The 12584-nt window shown below is 37.0% G+C and overlaps 2 protein-coding genes across 2 annotated transcripts in view; both read left to right on the top strand.

Moving 5' to 3' along the window:
- LOC137408435 (uncharacterized) overlaps window positions 1-12584 on the top strand; it is a 154522-nt gene that overhangs the window by 26325 nt on the left and 115613 nt on the right. The gene's annotated exons all lie outside the window — the stretch shown is intronic.
- Window positions 1-12584, top strand: part of LOC137408236 (all-trans-retinol 13,14-reductase-like) — a 35364-nt gene that overhangs the window by 17627 nt on the left and 5153 nt on the right. Inside the window, exons 6-8 of the mRNA XM_068094660.1 lie at window positions 2655-2813; window positions 6746-6904; window positions 9574-9700. Coding sequence (XP_067950761.1) covers window positions 2655-2813; window positions 6746-6904; window positions 9574-9700 — 445 coding nt within the window. The remainder of the gene's footprint in view (window positions 1-2654; window positions 2814-6745; window positions 6905-9573; window positions 9701-12584) is intronic.

The following is a 12584-nucleotide window of genomic DNA, read 5'->3' as shown; positions in this document are numbered from 1 at the left end:
ATCACTGCTCTCAAGGAGTCTGTTTATGCATCAAGTATTTTATAATCACTAGTACGCTGGCAGTTCTATGTGCTGTGAGAGATCATCAAGTGTAATAAGTATGTGTACAATAATTCCGTGACACAGCAAGGTGACTGAGTGGTGCAGTTGGTAGTGCATGACTGAGATCTCTAATATCCTGGTTCGATTCGCGTGCGGTGCAATCTTTTTTCTTAGCACTCTTAGCGTGGCTTCGAACGGACAAACACGGCTCTTATTATAGTAATGATGATTATTTTTGTGGCACCTCGTGAAAAAGTTTTCCGCATAGTATAATGCTTTTTAGCATAGCTTATAATACATTTATTTGATTTTATTTATTCATATCTTGTTCATATCATATTTGTTTGTTTTTTGTCACCTGTTTTTGTGACTGGTCATAACTACTCAATGCATTCACCGACTGTTTTTTGTTATGTTGTGCTGTGAGTTTGAGTGAAGAGCGTGTTGTTTACCATATTCAGTTGTCCTGATAAGCATATAAGGCGACCTTTGTATATTACTGTTTGGTACATAAAGCATCCGGGAAAGAAGAGGGAGTGATCTAAACATCAGATCACGAGCTTTTCACAAAATTAGTAAAATTTTACATGAGACAACAGTTGTCTATACTATTAATGATAAGGCTATTCACATCATAAACAGTGTGTTGCGGGTCGGGTACTCTTTATACCGGTTCCTATTCACGATTAAAATGTCATTGCCGTTTCCTTTGGTGACCACCACGAACACTCTCAAGTTGATAACAATGTTGAAATTTTGTGCTGAGTATGAAAAGGAAATATGTTTGACAGTTGCTCAAGTGTTTAACAATGGGGTATTGTTTTTAGTCATATGAGCACATTTTTATTTCAACTGAGAATTCCTTGTAATATGCACCAATGTGTATGCTCGGATTGTAAATATCTTAAGATTTCTAGCGTTTTGTGCCTAGTTATACAAAAAACTAATGTCTAGTGTTCATTAGGTATTTTAAAAGGAAACATTGAATTTATTATTAGAGGAGTGAACCTCTGGTATGTTAATAGTATGCCTGGCACTGCTTGAATATACAAATTACAATCTTTTAAAAGTTATATGAGTAGGTGTGTGCAGAGTTACTTTGATTTTTTATTATAAAACTAGAAATTCCCCTGTCATACAGCCCACGACCAAAGTGATATTGGAAAAAAGAAAGGGTACTGATAGTTGAGAAATGCAATGTTAGTAGTCAAATGGCACTGCAGTGCAATAGGATAACTGCAATGGTAGCTGCAATGGTAGCTGTAATGTACTGGGTGTTATTATGTACTACAAACAGCAATAATAAAAGGAAAAGATTATATGTTTATATCTTCCCCTGCAATAGGAGAAATGCAATATTAGAAGTGAAATGCACTGATATTATTAGAATAACCAATATTATTAATATAGTAATACAGTAATAATAGAAATCCAATGCACAATTTTGTTTACATTTCAAAACATCATAGCAACCAATATCAGAAGTTGCGATATTTATCTAGATTTTTAGAAAATCTATTTAACAAAATTATTTAGAAAAAATAATAACAGTAACATATTGCCCTACATCAGTCATTATATACTTCGATCTTGTAAATTCGAATGACTATTCTTATAATTAAATGTTATAAAATCGAATAATTATTCTTATAATTAAACATCGTAATAATCTTATAAGAATCGTTAGAAAATTATCATCGTCATTTCCTTTACTTTCACTGCTTTGGACATCAGTTGGAATACCAAAGTACTCATTATAAGTATCTAAAATGCCAGTTACTCTGAAATCGGCAAAAAAAGAAACGATTACTTCTCAGTACTTCTACGTTAGTTACAGAAACCTTCGGCAATTCGACAAAGCTATAGACTGATGAAATGTGCACGTTTTTCTCGTGAAATATGTACGACTTAACGGTTCTACTCTCGGTCTCACGGCCTTTTCGGCGTGTCGTTGGCCGGTCTTAATTTTGATTAAATAAGGCTTGTCAAGTTTTAATAACGATTTTAGGCCAAATTAATCTGTCTATTTATGTATGATCCGATCAGAAGGGTAAGGTTTAGGATATTGTCTACAAAGACTTGGTAACATATTTAAATAGGTTTATATGTGTTTTGTATCGTTATTATACTTAAACGACTCCATTGAAAAATGGTTAAATTTGTTGATGAGATTTCGGTACAAGGGTTTGCGACGGCCGTTGATGATTAATTTCCGTGAGTTGTGTGCACACATGCATTTATCATAAAGCTTCCAAACAATCGCTTCGCTCGTGTTTGGGTGTTTGGTCGTGGGATAATGTCAGTAAAATATTATAAACAGTCGTTGATGCCAAGTGTTCACTTAAGTTAGGTATATGACACCACTAACAACTTGCAGCTGAATATTATCACTTCACTTGTCTTTGCTCACTCCAGGTGCCCACTCAGAGCCCACTCAAACTGGCGCTCGTTCAATGAGCACCCCTGCAAAAGTTTTCAAATGAGGTGCTCTTTGGGGCATAGATTGCAGTTTTTGATATGTTGTTTTTGATTGAAGAATGCTGCCAGTGGTTTATCATATATGGAGTTGAAGATATAAAAGAAGCTAAGGAGATAACCTTTGTATGTTTTAGGAACTAACCCTGCTGAGTCTTCCATAATACTGTGCTCCGCCCTGATTCGTCATTTCATGAATGGTGGGGGCTATCCGGTGGGTGGAGCTAGTCAAATTGCCTTAAATATAATTCCTGTCATCGAAGATGCGGGTGGCCGAGTTTTAGTTCGAGCCAAAGGTAAGTCACTGATCAATGGAGCTGGTGTGGGCGATATAAGCCAAATACCATCTTAAGAACTCAACACTTCCTGATGAATTCTTAAGAATGCTAACACTTTAGAGTTCATTTAAGTTAGATTATACATGTTTCTCAAATTATGTCAGTCATTCCGACTATAGCTATAGCACATGCTGATTATTTTACCGATGCGGCCACGCGTTACGACGCCCCTGTTGAGAAATATTTTTCGGAAGGTTCAATCACTATATGGGGGGTCAAGGCCAATTCTTCTCACGCGGACAATTAAATCATCTCCGTGGAAAAGCCTCGACATCATCTCGGTCAGACAGAGCCAGTATCGTATTTCATTTTACATTTGTACAGGTATCAAGAGGTACCAGCATTGTCGTATTCAAAGTTTTGATGGATAGCTTCTAGTGGAACAGTAACATTTTTATACCCACGCACTTCTATGCAAGAATTGTTATTAATAATTCAACATATTCAGGATTTTTATTTTGTTTTCTCAGTTCGTATTAATTGTATCATTACAAAATCACCTTCTATTGTAATTGTAGCAAGACTGACTTAATTTAGCTATTACTCGCTAATTATTTCACATTTATATCTAAAAAATGTTATAGTCTTTTTACTTTTTCTAATTGACACAAAACATTTTTCTCATGATATGAAGTTCAAAAGTTGTTTGACAAAGTTTGAAAACCTTTACGGTTGTTTTTATTTTTTTTAAATTTATTTCAACTAGGACCTACACACAAAACTTTTCTCATGATATGTAGTTTGAGAGTTAGAATGGCCAATGTTGTTGTATGTTAAATACAAATCAATTTTCTGACCAGACTTTTTTATTACCCGGGCAACGCCGGGTAGCACAGCTAGTTATGATATAATTTATATACTTTACATATGAAGAGGGTTTTCCAGTGCACTCTCGACTCAGTTCCTGTTAAACCATAACTGTCACGAACAACTTTTATCGTATTTGCTAGGTAAATCAGACACGCTGATTCCGATTTTGTACTCAAAATAAAGATTAGTCCACTAACCTTCAAAGTCATTTAGGCTTTTTTAAAGCGTTTCAATATCCATTTCAAAAACAACACAATCGGCATTACAAGCTCCGCCCATAAATATGTGACGAAACCTAGCTTTTTCAGAAACGGAAGTTAGGAATGTTTAGTCCGATTTAGAATAATAGAGATGGGTGTCTTAAAACCCATTATTATCTAAATCCAGCCTGTAAAATAATTTCAGCTTTTTATGAAAGGGATATAAACTATTTAAAATTGCTCGCAGCTTGTTACATGACGTTTAAATGGGCTGGACGCCGAGAAAAATGAGCTCAAAAAGCGCGGTTTTATCACGAGCTAGCGTTGTTATTGCGCTTTTTAAATATGCAATGCTAAATAGCTTATCTACCTTTCAGAAAAGACTGATATTATTTTTAAGGCTGAATTTAGATATTAATGGATTTTAAAACCCATATCTATTATTCTAAATCGGTCTAAAAATCCCTACGTAACTTCTGTTCCTAAAAAGCTAGGTTACGTCAAGTATTTATGGGCGGAGCTTGTTATGCCGATCGTGTTGTTTTCGAGACCGATATTAAAACGCTATAAAAAGTTCTTCATTACTCTGAAAGTTAGTGGCCTAATCTTTATTTTGATTACAAAATCGGAATCAGCATGTCTGATTTACCTAGTAAATATGATAAAAGTTGTTCGTGGCAGTTATGGTTTAAAGGTGAGCCTACACAACATTTTAGTGGATTTTATCAGAAAGTATCCACAAACTGCAAGCATGGGTATAAGTTATCTTAGACCAATCTTAGACCAATGTCACGTTCTCCTTTGAAGATGAACTTGCACAAAAATTTTGTAGATTTTATCTGAATTGGTATTTTTCTATCATTTGCAATTGTTTTGACGATGGGGGTAATCTGACTGCCAGGATGTTTCAAGATTGAAATCGACAAAACTTGATTACGGTTAAAACACTCGGATCGAGCAAAAGTGGATTATTAGGTCTATAGTTGCAAAGAGACCAACTGAATAGAGACTATTTTGAACGAAATAGCAGACGATCAACGAAATAGCCGATATCAACGATAGCAACTAGTGACATCTTTTTGGCACGGATCACGGCATGGATCACGTTTTGCCAATTTTGAAACATGCTGGCAATCAGATGACCTCAAACATCACAAACGATAGCAAATGATAGAAAATTACTGATACTCTCTGATAAAATCTTGTGTAAGTTCATCATCACTATATGCTATAACATCGCGTATCACTGAAAAATTTTGTTGCTCATAATCGCATTGTTTTGCCATCTATATAAAAGATGCAAAATTTGTTGTGGGTTAAAAACATTGTTCAGAGAGTATAATAACTTACATTGCTCACATGTACCACAGATGTTAATGCTACAAATATTGAGCTACTAGGTGTATGTAAATAAACTTTTGGATGGTGTGATCGTATGACAACACGTGAGCTTTGTAAACAGGCTTATCTAAGAGCAAAAGGTCAGGATGCTGATATGAGAAGATCAATTCATAAGCCTGAGAGTTGCTTATAACATTACGAGAGTATTTTAGCTTTTTGACAACAGTTGCGGTAATAGCCTATCATCAGTGCATTCCATGTTTCTGGGGGAATAAACTCCATCACAATCCCATAAATTATACGCTTCTGTTTGCTTCATTTTACTCGGTATAATCATAGGTCTACATGTAAGTATAAGACATACAAGGCATGTACATTTATTTTTCTTGGTGTTTTCCATTCTTTATAAAATGTAGCTCTTGCTGGTGGAGCTGTTTTAACATGACACCTGAAGGACTGCAGTAGTGCCTATTTGGAATAACAATAATAGTTATTATTCTTTAACATAAGAATTCTTGACTGGGTTTGAGTTATTTTTTATATCCCTGAAATGTAAAAAATGCAATAGGGTTGGTATGTTTTCTAGCAACTTTAGCTATCTGTGTATGTAGTGTAGTTGCCTAAGAGTGTGTCATTTACAAATAGGCAGTTTAAATTCAAAATTATTTTGTACACAAAAAGAGAGTGTCACGTATCTGTTTTTTGTTGGCTTCATGTGTCTGTGGAACAAATATTTTTACCAAGTTTCACAGTTTTCGTAGTGACACATCCCCAAATGGTGCTGTAATGTCATCATGGAAACAGTCGTGTTGCTGTCGTGATTCAGTGATGCTGTTTGAAAACTGGAAACACTCGTGCGATGCGCTATCTTTGTGCCTTGGAAACAGTGTTAGCGCCCAATGGTGTCACCCTTGTGCGTGCGCATAGGTTTTTCCTTTCCTTTTGCGTCATATGTGTTGACATGTGCCTTCACAAAAGGCGTCGCGCAGCCAACGCTCTACGATACTGCCTAAAGCCTGGTTCCCATATCGATTGCGAGACTCCGGCAAAAGCCGTCAGAGCCTTGCGATGCAAGGCTCTGACGGCTTCTGTTCACATAAAGCTGCATCGCTAATAACGGCATAAATATGTTCGCTCGCCATGCCGTTTCGATAATGCTGACCTTCACCTGTACAGTGCATTTCGAGAAGGTTTTGCCTGCGGCTTTTCGTGAAATTTGAACAGAGCTATATTCTTGCGTTGCCACCGACAACTACCGCGGTACTCGGCCTGTATGTTATTGTATTGTGTTGTTGTATTGTCAGCCAAGCGTAGCACTCCACTAGCGCATCCAGGTGTCACTACACTACCATAATATGTAAACTAAGCGTATGAAAGAAATTGCGAGGGAGGTGTCATGTGATCAGATTGTTATTCCGTTGAACAAGCCAGAACTTGACTGAATAGACAACTCTTATTCAGCACCGCAGATGTCGGGCTGACTAACCCTAGGCATACATTTACAACCTAAATAAACATTGGCAAAATGGTATGTTTTAGTTACAAGCATACTCACAAAAAATGGACGAGCCATTGGCGTGAGAGTTTCGAAGGGTCAGTCCCAAGAACCCATTGATATCTATGCAGAGACAATCATATCTAATGCTGGAGTTTACACCACAAGGGACTTATTGGCTAGAGAGATATTTGCAAAATCTAGTAAGCATGTTTTATATTTGTCATATTTGTTATATCACAACAAGGGTATAAGATAAACTCATTGCTTTGGGAATGGAAGGAATCCTGTTGGGTACATCTATTATGTGATGATCAGCGGTATTGCAATTATACAATGTCTGAATAAAAAAAGTTCACAAATTTTACTGATGATGGTATTTGTAAACTCCTAAATTTTAGAACGCAGATGTGGCATTCTTTCATCAAACTGCAAGAAATGAAGCATTATTTTGTTTGCAATGATGCATGTTGGCCAATTAGTCATCCAAACAGTTAATTATTCATGACATTTTCATTAAGCCATTTCATCAGCCGCATTGAAAGTGCTCTTAATACCTTCAAATTGCAGGCTATTATATCCTGCTACCAACACACCGATACACTGTCGATACACTGCTGGTTTCACTCTACAGTAACCACGATATAGGAGGGATTATTGTCTACTGAAACTTTGCTTTAATGTTGGATTATAGTTGCTTTAGGCTCTCTTCAGTTAGAAATGTTTTAAAACTGGCTTTTTTAATCATTGAACCATTGGTTTAACAGAAACAATTTGAGTAACATACTAAATTACTGGTTTATAGCTATTGCAGCAGTTAAAATAATCTCCTGCTAAATACCACACACAATCTTATTCACTATGTTTTCATGATGCGCAGTGCTTCGGAGTTGTGCTATCTCCGAATCATGGAAACAGCGTCTTCGCACTGAAATCACTGCGCACTGATCAGTGCGAAGCCAGTGCAAATTCGCAGCAAGGAAACAGCGACTGCGCAGTGGCTGCGCATAGCTCTCATGCCGTAGAAACAGATTCTTCGAGCGCCATAGACTAGTAAAAAAGTTATCCTGCTTGCTTATCTTTGTTTTTGCTATTCTTCCGATATTTTTTCACTTAAATTTACTTGGGGTCTGCTCCTACGAAGATGATGAAGTGATTACTTTCCTGGACTTTGTTATCGATACCAACACTTTTCCAAAAATAGTTGGCAAGCCCTAAAGTAACATTTCAATAATCTATTACTTTATAAATATTTATTAAAAATATATCATTTGTAAAAATTGTGTTAAGGTTTGTAAAAAATTGTGAATGTGTATTGTAAATAAAAGTATAATGATGACAAAAGCATAAAAAGACTTTTTCTGACATTCGGTACGCATGATCGATTCCATGTATCCATCCAGCGATTCGATTTACACAATTTCTCTTTTCTGGCTAATTTGCTGAAAACCATTGCGCAGCATGGAAACGTACGATCCCCTCGACTTCGGAGGGGGCTGCTTCGCAGTACTGCCCACCATGGAAACATAGTGTATGGCTCGGAACTGCAAACACCAAAGTAAAAGCAGCTACTCTTTTGGATTCTCTACCGAGTACCTTTAAACCATAACTGTCACGAACAACTTTTATTGTATTTACTAGGTAAATCAGACACGCTGATTCCGATTTTGTACTCAAAATAAAGATTAGTCCACTAACCTTCAAAGTCATTTAAGCTTTTTTACAGCGTTTCAATATCCGTTTCGAAAACAACACAATCGGCATTACAAGCTCCGCCCATAAATATGTGACGAAACCTAGCTTTTTCAGAAACGGAAGTTAGGAAAGTTTAGTCCGATTTAGAATAATAGAGATGGGTGTCTGAAAACCCATTATTATCTAAATCCAGCCTGTAAAATAATTTCAGTTTTTTATGGAAGGGATATAAACTATTTAAAATTGCTCGCAGCTTGTTACATGACGTTTAAATGGGCTGGACGCCAAGAAAAATTAGCTCAAAAAGCGCGGTTTTATCACGAGCTAGCGTTGTTATCGCGCTTTTTAAATATGCAATGCTAAATAGCTTATCTACCTTTCAGAAAAGACTGATATTATTTTTAAAGCTGGATTTAGATATTAATAGATTTTAAAACACCCATCTCTATTATTCTAAATCGGTCTAAACATCTCTACGTAACTTCTGTTCCTAAAAAGCTAGGTTACGTCAAGTATTTATGGGCGGAGCTTGTTATGCCGATCGTGTTGTTTTCGAGACCGATATTAAAACGCTATAAAAAATCCTTTATTACTCTGAAAGTTAGTGGCCTAATCTTTATTTTGATTACAAAATCGGAATCAGCATGTCTGATTTACCTAGTAAATACGATAAAAGTTGTTCGTGGCAGTTATGGTTTAAGGGGTGCTCCCCTAAAATACCCTTGATGGGCGCTCTCCTAAAATACCCTTGATGGGCGCTCTCCTAAAGTACCCTTGATGGGCGCTCCCCTAAAGTACCCTTGATGGGCGCTCCCCTAAAGTAACCTTGAGGGGCGCTTCCCTAAAGTATCCTGGATGGGCCCTTCCTTAAAGTACCCTTGAGGGTACTCCCCAAAAGCACCCTTGAGAGGTACACATGACAAAAGATTAAAAATATTTGTGTATCTGGGGAATAAAATAAGCATACACTGAGTCTTACACATGTTCATAAACGTGGAGTCATCCTCCAAATGTGTTATACTTGGAGTTATGCTTCCAAACAGCAAAAATGTTTCTTATAAGCCAAGTGGTCAGTAATCATATTCTGAAAACATTACAGTATTTATAAAGATCTCAGATGATGGCTTTTAATTATGCGTTTGTTCACTCTCATCAGATCATATATTCTGTCTTGTAGGTATTGCGCCTCTTCTAACCCGTAACGATGTGCGACTCGGTCCTGCAGCTCTGAGTCTATTTGTTGGTGTTAAAGGCTCTGCTGAAGAACTCGGACTAAAGGCTCAGAATGTTTGGGCCTTTACAGAGTAAGGGATATGCAGTAGTTGTTAAGAACTTACACAAAATTTTAGTAAATTGTATCACAAGGTATCAGTCAGTATTTTTCTATCATTTGTGATTGTTTTTGATGTTTGAGGGGATCTGACTGTCAGGGTGTTTCAAGAGCAGTTAAAACTCTCATTTTCAAACCAAAGTATGATTATGATGTCTATAGTTGCTTTTCGGCGGAGGCTGACAGAATAGAATAGAAGCTTGTAACGCTGCAACATGAACACAATAGATGATATCAATAATATCAATAACAGAGAGACAGGCAGCTCCGGAACTAGTGACACCGGAATAGTTTGCACGTATTTCCCTCCTGAACATTTTAGCCGCAATCATGTTTTGTTGATTTTAATCATGAAACATCCTGACAGTCAGATCACCTCAAACATAAAAAATAATTACAAATGATAGAAAAATACCGATGCTTTCTGATAGAATCTACATAAATGTTGTGTAAGTTCATCCTCAATGGTTTATCTGCACTCGGTAGTGGTGACAGTCATTCGTCTAGCAAATTACAAATTTACAAAATGTACAAATTTTTGCAAGTTTGAAATGTAAATGAGACGCAGGACAAGGTTTTTAAAAAGGAATTACAATAAGTAAACAGCGTCCATGTCCTTTATTCCTCAATTATCTTTTCGAGTGGGTAACCGAACAATCTGAACTGAACAATCTGAACCGAACAATCATATTATCATGGTAATACGATGATATAAGTTATATAATTGTAAATACATATTCTCAAACAGATAGCAATTTATAACAATAAAAGCAACAAATATGGATGGTGTTCATTGGCGAGATACAAACCTACGTTTGTTGTAAGAAGTGACATGTGAGGACAGCGATTTTTTACTTTCCAGTGATTGATTTCATCTAATGGTAGTACGGCCACAAGTTAAACAATTCATACCTTGATTTTAGTCCATTGGTAACAAACGCATGTCTAGCAATCTGATGCTCTGCAAAGCAAGAAAACTGCTGGACTATCTTGTGCTCTTCTGATTACAAGACTGTTTTGCTGGCCTCGTGCCATTTCTATTCACAACCATCATTGAAAGAACAGATTGTTTTCATTTATATCAGGCCGAGTTGAGACCGTGAGTGGGCAATTTTGCCAGTTTTTATTTGCAGGGTCAAATAACATAAGCTGATATATTTTTAGTGACTCATGCTTTGCATTTTGTTTACTGTTTTCTACCATGCTTTTCGTCGACGTCTATTAGCAAGTTTACTAATTATTTTGCACTGCCCAGCTCCTCACCGATAATGGATAACTATAGGGATGACGATATTTTGCTAACATCATCTCAGCTCATCACAAATAATGGATGTTATGTGATGAGCTGTAGATGTACTATGTATTATGTAGATAGCACCCTTCAGGGGTTCTATCTACATAATTATTACCCAAGAGTGAAGCTATGACAAAAACCTGCACGAATGTGAAGACAAATATGGCGTTCCCTTTAAATGACGATGTGTGACTCACTGTAAAAATGATTTCATTCTCTACTCAAATTAAAAATCGGCCTAAATCAGTTATTGATCGGGCACTGCTGAATAAAGTTTCTTTCTGGACAAAATTGATCTTGGGCTCGTTTGCTTTGTTCATACCATGAAATTTTTGATCAGCGGGAAAATCGGCCTGAAATCGGGAAAATCGGCCTGAAATCGGCCGGTATGAACGCAGCTGAAGAAATATAATACTTAAGCAGTGATGCTATGTTACTACACTTGAGCCTGGTTCCCATATCGATTGCTAGACTCTGGCGGTAACATGCACAGTAAAACGCTTGCGACGCTAGGCTCTGCGGGATATGTTCACATAAAGCCACATCGTTAATAATATCGTAAACATAATTGCGTAATCAAATAAAATTTTCGCTCGCCATGCCGTTCCTATAATGGTGACCTTTACTAGTACAGTGCATTTTGGGAATGTTTTGCCTGCGGCTGTTTGTGAAATTTGAACATGCGCAAACTCTTGCGTTGACCGCCGGCATCCACCGGCGGTGCACTGCGATCCGCGGCGTGTAGGTTCCCATTTTACCGCAATAGCCTGCGGTGCTGTCGCCGGTGCTTTGCGGCGTATATGGGAACCGGGCTTTAGAAAAGCTAATGCATAGCGACCTGAATTACCTAATCTTTAAAGGTTGACTTGCAACAAAATTCACATTACAGTTATTTGATATGAAAAGATTCACCATGTCTTACTCTGTTGTGTTGTAAATGCAAAATATGTGGAAAGGTGATTACAAGCTCTTAAAGGCTCAAAAACGAACAGAAAATTGCAGCCACACGAGACCGCCGTAGTTTGGATTCTCTTTCCAAAACGGCTCAAATGTGGCGCAGTTGTGAGAGATGGTTTCTGTGTTTACACTTTCATTCAACCTTATTCGTCGAAATTTTTTCACAAATATACTTCACGCATTCAATAAAACCATATCTATTGTTCTTACGCGTCGGCTTTATCGTTATCGTATTGCTGTCACTTTTAGCAGTGGTATCTTATAACTTACCGTAAAAACTCGTTTAATTTTTCAGCTTTAGCTTGAAGGAGTACATATCATTGTCTGATAATCATGACGAGCCTGTTGGTCACTTGTGATAATCGAAAAGTGCTGCAGAAATTATTTGCGAAGTATTGGGTCACATGATCAGATTACGACTTGCCGATTAAACAGAAACAAAACTGTAAAGTAGCGAGCATCTATATTTGATACGGGGTCTTCGGTAAAACCCGAGGTGTTTGTCATAAACTAGTGTTACGGTAAGTTTTATATTGAGCTTGTATTGGCCTTCAATTCACATGAGAACATCACGTGACAAGACAATAACCAAATTTCATGGCTACGT

The sequence above is a fragment of the Watersipora subatra genome, chromosome 11 (genome assembly GCF_963576615.1).
Source record: "Watersipora subatra chromosome 11, tzWatSuba1.1, whole genome shotgun sequence".
Classification (NCBI taxonomy): domain Eukaryota; kingdom Metazoa; phylum Bryozoa; class Gymnolaemata; order Cheilostomatida; family Watersiporidae; genus Watersipora; species Watersipora subatra.
This window is presented reverse-complemented; position numbering and strand designations above follow the sequence as displayed.